Below are 17,950 nucleotides of genomic sequence, written 5' to 3' on the forward strand. Positions count from 1 at the left end.
TTCTGCATTCAAACCCCAGAAATCAGAAGCATTTAAGTTCTTATCAGTTCTTAATTGATTGTAGCCATGCTTCTATAATTTGTTCACTTTGGGCTGTTTATTTGAGTCTTAAGTTTATTTTGGGACTGCAAAGATGAGCAAAATGTAAAGGCAATTTGTGGCTGAAAAATGTGCGGATATCAGCATGTCAATAATAAATGATCACAGACACAGTTTTGCCATTTTAATGTGTTATGTTGGCACAGTGGCCTCATTTCACAGTAAATGGGTTTGATATCTTTCCTGCAGAGGGAAAAAAATAAAACAATAAGGACAACAAAAAAACAATAATTTTCCATAGTGGCTTCCAAGTAAGTAGTGTGTGGTTTTGTATGTCAGGTTCTCCCTCGGCAGACATGTGGGCTTTTCACACACACAATCTTCTATAAAGATTATCCAGGAGGCCCTCAGGAGCTGGACAAAAGCATTCGTGGAGGAGAGCTCTTTCTTACAGTGCTGCTCAATCCGGTTAGAATCACTCACACGGACACTGTCACACTGACAAACACTAAATTTTGCCAACACCTAAAATAATTTATATAACAGACAAAAACAACTTTTTCATGGGCAGGTCAGTATATTCATGACTCACCTGTCGAATTATGGCAATGACCGACTGGGCTTGTACACCTTTGAGTCATTGGTGAGGTTTGTGCAGTGCTGGACTCACTTGCGCCTGCAGACTCTGCCGCCTGTCCGCCTCGCTCACAAATACTTCCAGATTTTCCCTGACGAGAGAGACCCCTTGTGGCAGGTTAGTGCAATTACAGTTTTCATGGGTCTGTCAAAATTCATTACTGAACATCTTATTAATTGGAGAATCTAGAGACAGAATCTAACAGAAAATATAAGGGGGAGGATTTGGAGCACTCATATAAATTAACAGGAAAAATAGCAATGCTCAATATGGCAGCTGTAGGAAAGGAAGTCTTTGATTCAAAAGAGTATATATTTTTAATACATGTTAGATATTGCCTTTTGTTTTACTTAAGAACTTACATGCACATTACCTGGACCACCCTGAAAATTTTTATATATATATATATATATATATATATATATTTATATATATTACACACAGTATATCTACATTCACTGAACACTTTACTAGGAGCACTATGGTCCTAATAAAGTGCCCGGCGTGGTCTTCTGCTGTTGTAGCCTATTTACCTCAAGGTTCGAAATGCACAACATTGAGAAGCTATTCTGTTCACTACAATTTTACAAAGGGGTTGTCTGAGTTACCGTAACTTTTCTGTCAGCTCGAACCAGTCTGGCCATTCTCCGTTGACCTCTCTCATCAACAAGGCATTTTTGTCCGCAGAACTGCTGCTCACTGGATGTTTTTTTTTTTCTTGGCACCATTCTAAGTAAACTCTAGAGACTTTTGTGTATGTAAATCCCAGGGGATCAGCAGTTACAGAAACACTCAAACCAGCCCGTCTTGCACCAACAATCATGCCACGGATCGAAATCACTGAGATAAAATTTTTCCCCCATTCTGATGGTTGATGTGAACATTAACTGAAGCTCCTGACCCATATCTGAATTATTTTATGCATTGCAGTGCTGCCACATGATTGGCTCATTAGATAGTCACATGAACAAGTAGGTGTACAGGTGTTCCTAATAAAGTGCTCAGTGAGTAATATATATATATATATATATATATATATATATATATATATATATATATATATATATATATAAACTCAGCAAAAAAAGAAACATCCTCTCACATTCAACTGCTTTTATTTTCGGCAAACTTAACATGTAAATATTTGAATGAACATAGAAAGATTCAACAACTAAGACATAAACTGAACAAGTTTCACAGACCTGTGACTAACAGAAATGGAATAATGTGTCCCTGAACAAAGGGGGGGTCATGTCAGGATGAGCCTGCAGGAAAGGTACCACAAGAGGGAGGAGGATGTCTTCCCTGTAACGTGCAGCGTTGAGATTGCCTGCAATGACAACAAGCTCAGTCCGATGATGCTGTGACACACCGCCCCAGACCATGATGGACCCTCCACCTCCAAATCGATCCCACTCCAGAGTACAGGCCTCGGTGTAACGCTCATTCCTTCGACGATAAACGCGACCATCACCCCTGGTGAGACAAAACCATGACTCATCAGTGAAGAGCACTTTTTGCCAGTCCTGTCTGGTCCAGTAAAGGTGGGTTTGTGCCTGTAGGCGACATTGTTGCTGGTGATGTCTGGTAAGGACCTGCCTTACAACAGGCCTACAAGCCCTCATTCCAGCCTCTCTCAGCCTATTGCGGACAGTCTGAGCACTGATGGAGGGATTGGGCGTTCCTGGTGTAACTCGGGCAGTTGTTGTTGCCATCCTGTATCCGTCCCGCAGGTGTGATATTCGGATGTACCGATCCTGTGCAGGTGTTGTTACACATGGTCTGCCACTGCGAGGATGATCAGCTGTCTCCCTGTAGCGCTGTCTTAGGCGTCTCACAGTACGGACATTGCAATTTATTGCCCTGGCCACATCTGCAGTCCTCATGCCTCCATGCAGAATGCCTAAGGCACGTTCACACAGATGAGCAGGGACCCTGGGCATCTTTCTTTTGGTGTTTTTCAGAGTCAGTAGAAAGGTCTCTTTAGTGTCCTAAGTTTGTATAACTGTGACCTTAATTGCCTACCGTCTGTAAGCTGTTAGTGTCTTAATGACCGTTCCACAGGTGCATGTTCATTAATTGTTTATGGTTCATTGATCAAGCATGGAAAACATTGTTTAAACTCTTTACAATAAAGATCTGTAAAGTTATTTGGAATTTTACAAAATTATCTTTAAAATACATTGTCCTGAAAAAGGGACGTTTCTTTTTTTGCTGAATTTATATACTCACTGAGCACTTTATTAGGAACACCTTTACACCTACTTAAAACTGATTTTTATTAATAATCTTATTTTAATTTGTTCACGTTATACTAACCAATATTCCCCTTTGTTAAACAGAATCCATGTCATGACAAGAGACACAAAGACATTTGGTCCAAAGAAAAGACCTGTGACAGACTACCCAAGTTTCTAGTGATTGGCCCTCAGAAGACAGGTAACCACAAAACTGGACTTCTTTAAACTTCACATATATTTTTTTTTTTTTTTTGCATTTTGCAAACAATAATACAAAGCGACTTTCAGTGCATTCAAGGTATCCTTTGATTTATTTTGTCAATATGAATGTTTCCTGGGAATCGAACCCATGACCTTGGCATTGCTTGCACCATGCTCGACCAGTTAGCTACAAAAACCCTATATAGTCAGATATATGGTCGGATTTAGTTTTGTAGGCATGTTTGAGGTTGTTTTTAGTAATTCAAGCAAGAAAACATGTTGTTTGTCAGTCATTTAAACCACTAAAACATGTCTGAAATACTAAGGAATAATTACCCAGGCTTTATGATGTAGAACACTTAATTTGGGATGAGTCACGGAACATGCTTTTCCAAGATATGTGATGAATATTTGATTACAAAAGTTTGACTCAGGGCTTTGTCCTGGTTATTCTGGTCCATCCACAGGTACTACTGCACTGCATTCATTTCTTTCAATCCACCCTGCCATTACCAGCAGCTTCCCCAGCACTGTAACCTTCGAGGAGGTGCAGTTCTTCAGCGGATCAAACTACCAGCGTGGCATTGACTGGTAACCATGGAATCCCATGCATGCTTTATTTTCTTTGTTTCCAAATCAGCTACCCATTTTGCAATGCCTAACACACTGCACTCACAGAAAAATGATTAAAGAGTGCTTTATGTTTCAGAAATTGTAGTTCATTTGTGTTGCGTCCTCATCTTACATAGGGTTTGGGGTAAATGGTTAGGGGATAAACCTTAACCATAAGTATTATACTTGTTGAATAATTCCCTAAATTTTGCAGTTTTTTGAGGAGAGGTGTGCTATTCCTTTTCTTAGTGATAAGGCTTACAATTTTCTCCTGGCAGACAAAAAACAACAGACATAAAATACCATAGTCTTACATTGAAGGAGGGACCCAAGCCATAAATAGTGATGAAAGTATCATAAGATTTGGGGGTGAGCACTCAAAACCCCTGAAAAAACACTCAACAATGACCTGGCAACCATTCAAAACACCCTAGCATCATTTTTCTTCAGATGTTAAAAAAAAAAAATCTAGTTCGTTTTAAATGGAATTGTATTTTTGAAAGGGATATTTGTGTAACTCTGCCTGTCTGCCTTACAGGTATATGGATTTTTTCCCTGTACCCTCTAATGCGAGCACAGACTTCTTGTTTGAGAAGAGCGCAAACTACTTTGACACAGAGACTGTCCCAAAGAGAGCAGCCGCTCTGTTACCCAGAGCCAAAATTATCACCATACTCATCAGCCCAGCTGACCGGGCGTATTCCTGGTACCAGGTGCGTTTGTGTGTGCACAAATGGACCCTATTTGCATGTGGTATTTACATACGATTACAAATGGTCACAGCAAAATACAGGTGTAAATGGAGTTCAAAACGTTTTGTGGTCAGATCACCAAAACCACATTTTGAGGTGTAAAACATTAAAAGTGACCTGATGTGTCCCGGACCTTAGTGAAGGATCGCCTACTCACCTGTCAATCAATGATTGCGCTAATACAAGGTTTTAAACGTTGCCTTTATGGCTTTAAAAGAAAACATATGGCTTTAAAAGAAAATAACAGGCTGATTGTAAATTTTGAAAAAGCCCATATATATTTGTGTTACTTCAATTTCAGGCGCTTTTAGTACTGTGGACTTCAAGAACCTGGTATAAATAGTGATGTGTCTCAACTGACCACTTGTGACCAGATCACCTGAGACGGATCTTAATACAAACAGCCATCAGCGGGAACAGAATAAGTTTAATTTCACTGCTGTCTCTCTCTAGCATCAGAGGGCTCATCAGGACCCTGTGGCACTCAACTACACTTTTCATGAGGTGATCTCGGCAGGTCCCTCCTCTCCTGCTGCTCTGCTGTCGCTGCATCGTCGCTGTCTGCAGCCTGGAGCTTACAGCAGCCATATGGAGCGCTGGTTACAGCACTACCAGTCCAGTCAGGTGCATACTGCATACACAAACACACTGCAAGTTCACCCAAAAATGAAAGTTCTGTCATCATTTACTCACCCTCATGTCGTCACGACTTTTTTGTGTAGAACACAAAACAAGATGGGTAGAAGTCTCATTCACTTTCATTGCATCTTTATTCCATACAACGAAAGTAAATGGTGACTGAGTCTAACACATTCTCCTTTTGCGTTGCACAGGATATAGAAAGTCATACAGGTTTGGGACAACGGAGACTGATTGTGTGAACGAATCATTCAGTCCAATTCACGAACTTTTGGTTGGATTTTTTTTTTTTTATTGACTTGAGCTGATTTAGTCTGATTTGGTGAACCATTTTAACCCTGTGTTTGTAGCTTGCTAGCCTGCTTAGCATTGCTTATTCTTAAATGTTCATAGTTTTATCCTTTGCCATTTTACAGCGGGCTTCGTTTTTTTCCACTTTTCTACCTATTTCTCTCTTTTTTCTTTTCTTTTTTTCTGCTTGTCTACTTGTCGCATCTCGACTGCGTGTATTTGTTTTCTCCTCTGTGTTTTACATGGATTATTGCATCAGTCTCAAACATCTGCTGATCAGGAACCACATCGAGAACCACATCACTGCTCAAGAACAACCATAACAACACCAACTAACAATTGCAGTAAGTCATGGCATTCACTCATGTTATTTCTTCCTGCACATGTTTACTATAGCTTCTTCTGTCAGCAGTGAGGAATTCACATGTGACAAATGTAAAGAATTAGTCAGGCTGACGGAGAAGTTTAATGAGTTAGAGACACACATCCAAATGCTAGTGCAGGTCAGTGAGAAAGAGAAGCCAATAGATACTGTTTCGGATGTGGGTAGTACAGCAAGCAACACACACACACACTTTGGTTCCGGCTGTAGAGCCCCCGCAGCAGGGCGTTTGGGTGACATCTTGGCGGCATACTCGCTCAGCAAAGCGACACCACACTCCCATTCCATTTAGGGTTTCCAGTCGATTCTCCCCACTCAGTGATGCACCCACTGAGAATCATGTTGAAAGAACCTTAGAAATAGGTGATTCTATTGTAAGGAACGTGGAAATAGAGACTCCAGCCACTATTGTTAAATGCATTTCGGGGGCTCGGGCGTCTGACATGAGATCAAATTTACAAGTGCTGGCTAATGCTAAACGTAGATTTTCTAAAATTGTTATTCATGTCTGCACTAACGATGTCCGGCTTCACTAATCGGAGAACTTGCGAGGTGTGAACTTGCAAAAATTATGTCAGACACTATAATATGCTCTGGCCCTCTCCCTGCTCGTCGTGGTGACAAGGTTTATAGTAGATTAGTGTCACTGAATGGCTGGATGTCTGGTGTCCGGAGCAGGGTCGTAGCTATTGGGGTGAAAGGTGGTAACGATCCTAGGGAACCACAACAAATTGTAAACTGTATTTTTTGATACGAAAGGGGCTCAGACCAGTATACAGTCATGGGGCCCAGAATTCCTTGCTATGGCCCTGGTCCGGAGAATAGCATAGGATTTATAGAAAATTGGAAGAGTTTTTGTGGTAAACCTAACCTGTAAAGAGAGACGGACTCCATCCCTCCAGGGAAGGTGCAGCTCTCCTCTCTAGTAATTTAGCTAATAGTCTTAATAGTGATAGTATCTGACTAATTGGGGCCCAGGTCAGGAAGCAGTCAAACTGGTTAATCCGAATGTTTGCTAGCTGCCTTGAGACATCACACAGGTCACATAAACAACAGCACATAGAGACTGTATCACCTAGATATCATGTAGAGACGGTGTCTGTTCCCTGAAATACCAAATACAAACCCCTCACTAAATCATTTAGAAAAAATGTGATTAAGATTAAACTTGAAAAAAAAAAGTAAGATAAATGGCATATAAAGCTAGGGCTACTAAACATTAGATCTCTTTCAACCAGAGAAAGATCCTATAGAAATTCTACCGCAGAGTGATGACATCTCAGATCATTACCTTGTCATTTGTTGCTGCGATCAGCTACTGTCAGTCAATCTACACCACGCTATCGTTCAGGTAGAACTATTCTTTCGACCACTAAAGATAGCTTTACTTATAATCTTCCAGAATTGTCTCACATATTCAGTAAGCCAAGAAGTCTAGAAGAACTTGATGTAATAACAGAAAATATAAATACAGTCTTCTTTAGCAGTCTTGATAGTGTCGCCCCCCTCGATTTAAAGAAAATGAAAGAAAAAGCCCCGCACCATGGTACAATTATTAAACTCATGCTCTAAAGAGAGCAGCTCGGAAAATGGAGCGCAAGTGGAAGAATACAAAATTAGAGGTATTTCACAGCGCATGGATGGATAGTGTCTGTATCTATAGACAGGCACTAAAAGCTGCCAGGTCAGCATATTTTAGCAAACTCATAGAAAATAACCACAACAATCCTAGGTGTTTATTCAATTTCAGGCACTTTTAGTACTGTGGACTTCAAGAACCTGGTATAAATAGTGATGTGTCTCAACTGACCACTTGTGACCAGATCACCTGAGACGGATCTTAATACAAACAGCCATCAGCTAAATTGGTTAGGAATAAAGCCTAGACTGAACCAGATATTGTCACAACACAATAGTAATGACTTCAGGAATTTCTTTACTGATAAAATTGAAATCATCAGAAATAAAACTGGAATTATGCAATCGTCTGTCACAGTACCTCAGAAAACAGTGTCTCACAATTTTCCTCACAAGCATCTTCAATCCGCTGTCATAGGTCATGAAGAGCTAACAAAACTTATTGAAACATCAAAGGCCACAACATGTATGTTAGATCCAAAAGCTTTTAAAAGAGGTATTCCCTGTAATCTCAGAGCCTCTTCTTAATATTATTAACTCCTTGCTATCCCTAGGACATGTCCCAACAAACTTTAAAATGGCAGTTGTCAAACCGCTTATTAAGAAGCCACACCTTGATCCTGGCGAACTGGCTAATTATAGGCAGATTTCAAATCTCCCATTTATGTCGAAAATACTAGAAAAGGTAGGGTCCTCCCAACTATGTTAATTTTTTCAGAGAAACAATTTCAGTCAGGATTTAGGCCCCATCACAGTATAGAGACTGCACTTATCAGAGTTACAAACTTGCTCTTATCATCTGATCGTGGCTGCATTTCTCTTCTAGGGCTTTTAGATCTTAGTGCTGCCTTCGACACCATAGATCGCGACATTCTCTTGGCTGGAGAATTATGTTGGCATTTGTGGACTTGCATTAGCATGGTTTAAGTCCTATTTATCAGACCGCTACCACTTTGTATGTGTAAACGAGGAATTGTCAAATCAAACAAGAGTATTGAGTGCCACAGGGATCAGTTTTAGGGCCTCTTCTTTTCTCCTTATATATGCTTCCCCTGGGAGATATTATCAGGAATCGTGGAATAAGTTTCCACTGTTATGCCAACGATACCCAACTTTATATTTCTTCTAAACCTGACGAAATTTCAAAATTCTCCAAATTAGCAGTGTATCAATAAAATCAAAGATTGGATGGCCAGAAATTTCCTTCTACTTAATTCTGACAAAACAGAGGTACTAATTATTGGACCAAAAACCTCGAAAAAAAAAATAAGATGCTAAAATATAATTTGACTCTCGATGGATGTACTGTTACGTCATCTTCTACAACGAAGAACTTAGGTGTTCAATTGTATACCAATCTGTCCTTTGAAAATCAAATTTCCAATGTTTGAACAGCATTCTTTCGAAGTTTCGACACATGCTTTCTGTTGCTGATACTGAAAAACGAATTCATGCGTTCATGACCTCAAGACCAGATTATTGTAATGTATTACTAGGAGGATGTACTGCAAATTCAATAAATAAACTTCAATTGGTTCAAAATGCAGCTGCCAGAGTGCTAACTGGAACCAAGAAATATGATCATATTAAACCAATTTTATCGTATTTACATTGACTGCCTGTTAAATTTCGTATTAATTTTAAAATTCTATTAACTACACACAAAGCTTTGAATGGTCTGGCTCCACAGTACTTAAGTGACCTTCTACCATGCTATATTCCATCACATTCATTACGATCACAAAATTCTGGCCTGTTAATAGTTCCTAGAATATCAAAATCTACAAAAGGAGACACAGACACGCTCAGTTTTAGTCTAGACTAAAGACTCATCTATTTAACCAGGAATACACCTAATTTATCCATCAACTCACAATTAGGCTGCTTTAGTTAGGTCTGCCAGAACCTGAAACATTTCTCATAATCTATAACTCTGCAATACATTGAATGGCATCTACGCTAATACTATTCTATTTGTTTCCCTGTCTCAAGCTCGGGATTCATATTCCGAGGTTACCAGAGCCAGCCAGATCCGGCTCCGTTCCTGCTTGGTGTCGGACTCCACTGCTAGGTGTCGCTGAGTGATAATGACAAACTACAGCTGGTGCTAGCCAGACATCACTTCAGTCTTTTACGATGGACTTCAAAGGATGAACTGATGCCAACTCCAACTGTAAGACATCGGATAATGAATATGCCACTGCCTGAACCTTGGATTTAGGATGGACCCCACCGAACCTCAGCAAAATGACCTGCCGGTTGAACTGCGATGCACCTCATTGATCTCTGCCTGCATCACCTTTGTTTATTGATGGACTACACTTTTGAAATGGAATACATAGACTATCAATTAATTGCCAACAAAAGCCTTCATCAGCCAACTAACAAAGGACAATTTATCTATGTGAACTTCTGCAGTTAATCCAGGATGAACATCAAAGACATTAGTCATTAATCTTACAGTTCATACAAAATCTTTGTTTAAACACTGGCCCTTAACACTTACGTAGTTTACAAATTTTAAACCATGACTTGCACTGCACACAAATAACTAATATTGGCATTATATACATGCTGTTTAGGCAGAGGGGAACTGCCCCCCACAGTGAGCTTGGTTTCTCCCAAGGTTATTTTTCTTCATTAACCAACATCTTATAGCGTTTTGTGTTCCTTGCCACAGTTGCCTTCGGCTTGCTCACTGGGGTTCTAAATACAATTATTATTTAACTATTTAATTATTTATTTTTTTACACAATGATGACTTTATAGATATTACAGTTTAATTTTCTGTAAAAGCATGATTTCCTGTAAAGCTGCTTTGAAACGATGTGTGTTGTGAAAAGCGCTATACAAATACAAATAAAAATGACTTGACTTGAGTCTTCAAAGCTCTATAAGTGAACCTGCTCTTGTCCCAGAATCAGCCCATATGTAATGTTCTTTGAGTGGGTGTGTTAAGTCGTTCTGGAGCTGTAAAATTGTGTGTGTGTAATGTGTGTGTTCTCTCTCCTGTGAGCAGCTGCTGATTGTGGATGGTGTGCAGCTGCGCTCCAGTCCTGCTCAGGTGATGGATGGCATTCAGAAGTTCCTGGGAGTCACACCGTACTACAACTACACTCAAGCTCTCACGTACAAACTCTCATTATTACTCTCACTGTATTACTTTAGTATGAAACAGGCAGTTTCAGTCCTAGATGTTGATTGGCCAATACAGAGCTCCAGTTGTGCTAAAATACACAATATAGGAACAGCTGTGACGTGAAGCTCCTGTTCATCTAGCTACTGTGTATATTACTGCACAGCACTCATAGAGGCCAACTATGACAATTAATTGACATTTCAGGGACTATATCTTCTAGGCATTTAAGCCAAGTGTACACTAAACAACTTGCAGACAGCATCTTGCGACTCACAGTCTTGTTTTTTGTCATGCATCAACTACACGACCTTTCATCCCCAACTGAGACCATGTGTACACTGGTATTAAGATGTGTTTTGGATGATTTGATCACAAATGTACAAGTGAGACACATCACTGTCACACCTTGTATCTTTTGACCACGTGTTCGGATTTCATGAGGACATTCATCAGTCATTATGTCTGTGGTTTACTACTGAATGATAATAAAGCGCAAAAAAGTAAAAGATGAGAAAGAAAGTGCTAAAAATCGGTGCACAGTTTCTCTTAATTATTTGCAAATATGACTTTTAGAGCAGAATTTTGAGTTATTTTAGAACAATAGCTGTAACTGAGCTTCTGATGTGCATGCTTCTGAAATTCGTAATGTTATTGTGCATGTTCATGCATTTGCTTTTTTAAATTTTCATATCGTGTGGTCATTTCCTTTATATCTGCACGTAACCGGTGAAAAACCGGCCGTTACAACTGCCCTTAGCGCCGTCCCATTTCAACAGATCGCCCAAAATGCATCTTAAAATTAAAATAACGAAATTCATTAACACAATTGTGCAGTTTATTCTTGACAACATGTCAATAAACATGTTTTATCCCATTTTTGCTTTATTGGCACCATTTGCAAAGGAATAATAAAAAAAAAAAAGAAGCTGAAAATAATAAAAACAGCGAGGAGGAAGATGTGGGTGGTGTTTTATTTTGTCACATTTTTATTTTATTTTTTGTCTTCTGCATCCAAATACCTTACCCTCCTCTTGCGCTGTCTCTGTATTTCAATGGCTGTGGCTCATTGTCGGTCTCCCACCCGTTGGGACGGTGCGCACACCTGATGACAAGACGTCTAGAGATCAAGCTGTTTTGAAAACTTTCATAGCATCTGGGACTAGTCTCGGCGTGTCGCAGGAGTGCGCACACAACAAGACTGATCGTGACAGACTACCCAAGTTTCTAGTGATTGGCTCTCATGAGATCTGAGAGTTCTCGTCGCAGACCAGTTGCCGACTTAAAGCATCAAAGAAGATGAGCTTGAGTCCTGTAGTGTACACTAGGCTTTAAAGAATTAGCTAAAAAATTTGAATTTATTATTTATTTATTTTTAATGTAGTGACCTTTTTATAAAAGCAATAAAACATTCAAGGCCACATAATATTGTGAATATAGTCATGGTAGAAGCATTTGGCCAACACATTTCCAATGCACTGTCCGTTTGAACTTGTGTAACATGCGTTCTTGCATTACTGTGGCAGGAGAAACCTCAACACTCAATGGGTCGATAGTTACTTTCAGAAGTTTGTGCCTAATGTATCATTATTCAGGCAAGTTGCCATAAATATATTAACTTGTTCAGCAATATTCTCTTCAAACTGTTGTGCCGTAAGTTGACTGTAACAGTGGCCCATTAACACTAATAATGACTACAGTGCCCTTTGTGGCAACACTGAGAATGCAACGCATTCTTGCAGTGTTACGAATTGCGGCCTGATATTTTGGAATGCAACAATGCTCGAAATCAAGCTTGCGTAGCTAGAAGCTTGTGCTTGCACACACTTGCGTAGGGTACTGTAAGTTTCGGTCTAACAGATTATTTTTATTTTTTTTACAATTATATGATTCTTTTAAGGTGTCTCATAACCAGTACATGCTCTGTTGTGTGTGTGTAGGTTTGATGAGAGTAAAGGTTTCTGGTGTCAGAAACTGGAGGCGGGCCGCACTCAATGTCTAGGAAAAAGCAAAGGAAGGAAATATCCAGACATGAGCCCGGAGGTAAAGCTCACTTCTCAACATTAGAGCTCCGGATATAGAAAAGAGATTAACATGAACTGAACAAAAATAAACATCTAGATAATTTAAATAATTGGCAGGGAATTTAAGTCCCATTTTCCACTGTCTGATTAGCCAAAGGCATTTAGAGAAAGCTGATCATTTGACCGATAGAAATATGTGTGATGCTTGTATGAAATTCTCGTCTGTCTATGGATGTTTACATCTGAGAGAGTTGCAGAAAAGTGTACATTTTCTCAACTTTTGGTCGCATGAATAGGTGTCACTTTCAGAAACCCTTGCATTTGAAACCAATGGATTCACAGCACTCTCTGACGTAATGTAAACTCTTGTGTAATACTTATATAAGTTTACTTCATTTGTCCGATCGTCATGTCAATTTCATTCGCAGAGTCCTCGTGGACTGTCTGTGCACAGCCCAGTATTACTGTGCGCATGTGTTTAGAGTCGACTATATAATTAAAGAGTATCACAAAGTAGTCGTTCACATGAGATAAAAGCATGACTTATGGTCAAAACAGTACACTTTGAAAGACTAGAGAGCTCGACTGTGTACAAGAACAGCACACGAAAAAAACAAAAAAACCTAGCCTTAATTTTCCCTGGGTGAGCAGTTAAGTTCCTATCTTGGGAAATACACAGTTAATTTAAGAACATTTAATGGAGCAGGTAGTCATCAAAAACCATACAGTTTTGGTACTTTTTAAAAATGAAACCGGTTCTTGGTTCCCATCCCTATTCCTATCCAATCAGTGTTTTTTTTGTTTTTTTATGTGTTTATTGCTCCACATACTTGTCTTTGTGTGTAACTTACCTTGTGTGCCTGTTTTTTTTTTTTTTTGTTTTTTTCTCTCACTCCAGTCGAGGGCGTTTCTGTCAGAGTATTACCGTGAGCAGAACGTGGAGTTACTCAGGCTGTTTAAACGACTGGGGCAGCCTCTGCCCATCTGGCTCAGAGATGAACTGCACAATGCTAGCTGGAGCTGATGAGAACCTACACAAAGGGGAACCATGCTAGAACCCTGCTCCACACAGGAAAACTCAGGAGGCCCGTGTGCATCGGGAGCTGTAAGAGGGCATCTAACCCTCTCGCCTTCCATTATCCGCACAGGCTCTGAGAGAGCAGATGGGCGGATCATGCTGTCAGTCCACACAAAATCAAGTTTCCAGAGTCAACCATGTTATGTGAGCTTGTAGTGGACTTTAATGGAATCATGGTATACGGAAATGGGAGCTTCCTGATTGGACGGCGCTCAAAAGACTTCCAGAGTGGTTTAAAATCAGCTGTGAACTGCCCTTTTTGAAATGCAGATGTAGTCTCTAGGAAAAGGGGGAATTGCACAGAGCCTCCAGGAGATGAACATTGTTGAAATTTATATGAAAAGATGAACTGTGGGAGGATTATTTAAATTTTATTCTCCCAAGTGTTTTAATTCTGCCAAGCAGAGAAGTATTTAAATATGTGTCTCATAAATTTCACCCATCTTGCTGTCTTTATTCGTAAAAACAGCTCTATTTATGTGATTTCAGTAAAAAAATGTTTAACAAACATTGTACAGCCCATGGAGCTAAAGAGAATTCAGAATATTACATAAGGTTGATTTTCTTTTTAAAATGGATGAATTGGGCAAAAAAAAAAAAAAAAAAAAAAAAAAAGAATTTCTGGCTAGCTATGTGATCTACAGGTACTGGAATAGCTCTATTTCAAAGTGAGCTGCCTACCTAGATAGCATTTTAAGGCATCATAGCTACAATCCTGAGTCCCAGTGTGAAGGCTATACCAAAAGGTGCACAATTATGCTGCCTTTTAAGATATCTTTGTAGAGAAGGCAATCGCAAAATGCATGGCAACTGAAAAAAATTTAATCCAAGATGGTGGACGAATCAAGAGAAATGTCAATGATATATACATATATTTCAGTCAGTATCTAAAAGCATTAATGAAAAATGTACAATTAGTTTAGCAACATGCTAACTGAGTCTCCTGTGCACTTCATGTAACTCGCACTATTTGTGTGGCACATGAAGTTGTTACGTATGTACAGAGGGAAATTATGCATTTCAGTGAGCTTTTTTTCTTCTGATGAGCACAAAGATTTTAGAAGAATATCTTCTGAGCACTTTAGGTCCTCTCAGTGCAAGTGAATGGTGGCCCGAACTTTGAAGCTCTAAAAGGACATAAAGGCAGCATAAAAGTAACCCATAGTACTAAAGTGGTTAAATCCATATCTTCAGAAGCGATATGATAAGCGTGAGTAAGAAACAAATCAATATTTAAGTCCTTTTTTTACTATAAATCTCCACTTTCACATTCTTCTTCTGTTTTTGGCGATTCACATTCTTCATGCCAATCGCCACCTACTGGGCAGGGAGGAGAATTTATAGCAAAAAAGGACTTAAACAATTATGTTTCTCACCCTAACCTAATATATGGCTTCTGAAGATATGAATTTAACTGCTGGAGTCGTATGGATTACTTTAATGCTACCTTTATTTGCTTTTTGGAACTTCAAAGTTCTGGCCACTGTTCACTTGCATTGTATAGACCTACAGTGCTGAGATATTCTTCTAAAAATCTTTATTACATCTGGGCTGGCATGAGGGTGAGTAAATAATGAGAGAATATTATTTTTTGGGTGAACTATCCCTTTAAGATGGTGCCTAAGAAAGTAGCTGTCTACTGTATGTAAGCATCAGACAGCAAGGCAGATCACTAGATTTTGGAACAGAGCTAATATCTGTCGAGTCCTGGGGAATCGATTATATCCGTGCCAAACCAAACTGCACCTCTGCAGAAACAAATGTTTTGGCCAATATGAAAAATACTGTATGCTGCAGACTTTTATTGCCAATGAGTGAATGTGCATTGTGTTTGTATAGCAGCTGGGTATAAAGTCTGTGAATTCACAGTAATGTGATCTGAAGTAATGTCTGTTCTTTTTAAGTAAACACACACCTGACGATACAGCACCAGGGGACAGAGTATCTTATCTCTTTTCCTGCAGCCTAGTTTATCAGATGGAAGGAAGAGTTGGAGCTGGAGAGCGTTTGATTAATCACCAAATATAAAAACAAGAGACTCGCCCTCCGTTTCAGAGCTCTAGGGCCCAGCCGGTCAACTGCAGGAAGTGAAACCCTTAAATAAGACTTGCTCAGGTCCTCTGGGAGACACCACAGACAGTACACTGTGTGCTGGAAGGTACTGGAAAAGAAATAAATTGTGAACTCCAATCTGCATCTGATTGCAGACACATAGCTGATGCAGCAAATGATGCTTATATTATTAACTTATGCTGCCCTGCAAAGGCAAGACGCAGTAACTACAACAACACAAACTGAGAAAAAAATGGCTTTAATTTGCATGGTTTGTCACAGAACAGATCATTAAGGTTATTTACAGATTACTGAGTGTTAAGAGACTCAATTCTGGTCATAACTCAATTTTGATTGAATGTATAGTTACTGCTCTTACCTTTGCACAGCAGAATAGTGAATGAGTAAAACTTCCTTCAAATGCCCAAGCAGTTCTTTACAGTTGAACACCAATAAAAGTGACATGCTCTTCCACATTGTACTCTCTTTACTGTGAAGGATAAGTGTCCATGTATAATAAGAAGGGAAGATTTTTTTTATGCCTGTTTAAAGCAGAGAAAGCCCAGGTAAAGTGGGTTTGAGGTCTGATTTAAAGTACATTAAAGATGGACATGTATGGTATGTTTCATGGCTGTTGGTTCATTATTATATGCAGCCAGGTCATTAAAGTCAAAATGAAACAATATTTGCAACCCATTTTGCATACTACTACAGTATAGTCAAAAATCCATATTCTTGACACCCACCAGATTGCACAATTTATCAGTAGACATTAAAATAAATATTTAAACAATTATAACAACTAATCAGAAAAGTGTAAATATTGGTTAAAAGTAAGATTTTTAGAAGAATGTTTTAATCTCTGTAGGTCATCACAATGCAAGTGAATGGACACCAAAATTTTGAAGCTCTAAAAGGACATAAAGGCAGCATAAATGTAATCCATAAGACTCCAGTGGTTAAATGCATGTCTTCAAAAGCTATATGAAAGGTGTGGTTAAGAAGCAGATCAATATTTCAGTCCTATTTTACAATAAATCTCCACTTTCGTTCAAACAAGCATGCAAGGAGTGCTGCTTAGATGTGAAGCAATTCCCGCTGGTGCTCATTGGATGCAGGATATTCTGTTCAAATACTCAACTAATAGTCTAAGGCACTCAGGGCAGGATATAAATTTAAAAAGCCTTTATTATAACATGGCTGTCAAATTAAAAAAAGTTCCACAAACTGACGCATTGCAGCTTACAAAGCCTTGATCAGGGTGTGAAAAATTACTTAGCTGAAGGTTTTTATAAGGTGTGGCTAATTAATGTCACATGATGTGCATGAAATTAAAGGGAAAGGCAATACAAGGTATATGCATACACATACTATAAGAGTACTGATTACAAAAATGCCTATAAACATGCACACGTCTGTATTAATATAAATAACAAAACATATACCCAATAATCTAGACAATATATATATATATATAGATAGATAGATAGATAGATAGATAGATAGATACACATTACATGAAAAATTAGCAATATTTTTTAAAAACCAAAAATATGTATTGTAAATGTATTGGGCTTCAAATTTAAAAAGCTCATCAAGAAGTGCATTAGGCCTAAAATACTTACAGAAAATGTGAAAAATCGAATTCTCCATTTAAACCTAGGAACTGAGTAGCTTTTAATGGGTAATTCCAAAAAGAGTCTCCACCCCTAATTGAGCTAGGTATACGTTTAATACTACATATTTTCAGCGTGCTCATACTTCTATGATGAGCATTTCTATAATGTAGAGCCATAGGGTATTGAGGGTCACAAGTTCAAAATGCATTTGTATGTTCTGCCAATCTAATTTTTAAATTTCTCTTTAAAACAGACACTTTTTTGTTTTTTGGCAATTCACATTCTTTGTGCATACTGCCAGCTACTGGGCTGGGAGGAAAATTTATATTAAAAAAAAAGGACATGATCTGTTTCTCACCCACACCTATCATATTGCTTCTGAAGACATCAGAACATACACATACAAGGTATTTGTCTTGGTGACAGAAGATCCCAGTGCACAAACAATACAGCAACAAGAATTCTTCTAAAAATCTTAATTTGTGTTCTGCTGAAGAAAGACAGTCATACACGTCTGGGATGGCATGAGGGTGAGTAAATGATGAGAGAATTTTCATTTTTGAACTATTCTTTAAGACTGAAAAATCACCCAAAGAAAAACAGACCCAGC

General features: G+C 38.8%; 1 protein-coding gene across 6 annotated transcripts in view; it reads left to right on the plus strand.

Moving 5' to 3' along the window:
• ndst2b (N-deacetylase/N-sulfotransferase (heparan glucosaminyl) 2b) overlaps nucleotides 1-16,193 on the plus strand; it is a 134,207-nt gene extending 118,014 nt beyond the window's left edge. For 3 of the 6 annotated variants that reach the window (XM_051666636.1, XM_051666638.1, XM_051666637.1), the window contains exons 6-14: nucleotides 379-507; nucleotides 611-793; nucleotides 3,019-3,115; nucleotides 3,585-3,708; nucleotides 4,268-4,442; nucleotides 4,935-5,105; nucleotides 10,451-10,560; nucleotides 12,508-12,610; nucleotides 13,490-16,193. In XM_051666636.1, the coding sequence (XP_051522596.1) occupies nucleotides 379-507; nucleotides 611-793; nucleotides 3,019-3,115; nucleotides 3,585-3,708; nucleotides 4,268-4,442; nucleotides 4,935-5,105; nucleotides 10,451-10,560; nucleotides 12,508-12,610; nucleotides 13,490-13,615 (1,218 nt within the window). In that variant the 3' untranslated portion in view covers nucleotides 13,616-16,193. Of the gene's footprint in view, nucleotides 1-378; nucleotides 508-610; nucleotides 794-3,018; nucleotides 3,116-3,584; nucleotides 3,709-4,267; nucleotides 4,443-4,934; nucleotides 5,106-5,314; nucleotides 5,756-9,423; nucleotides 10,561-12,507; nucleotides 12,611-13,489 lie in introns of those variants that run through there. The other 3 variants (XR_007894232.1, XM_051666639.1, XR_007894233.1) reach the window with 3 other exon arrangements.
• The last annotated feature ends 1,757 nt before the right edge of the window (nucleotides 16,194-17,950 follow it).

The sequence above is a fragment of the Myxocyprinus asiaticus genome, chromosome 32, assembly GCF_019703515.2.
Source record: "Myxocyprinus asiaticus isolate MX2 ecotype Aquarium Trade chromosome 32, UBuf_Myxa_2, whole genome shotgun sequence".
Classification (NCBI taxonomy): domain Eukaryota; kingdom Metazoa; phylum Chordata; class Actinopteri; order Cypriniformes; family Catostomidae; genus Myxocyprinus; species Myxocyprinus asiaticus.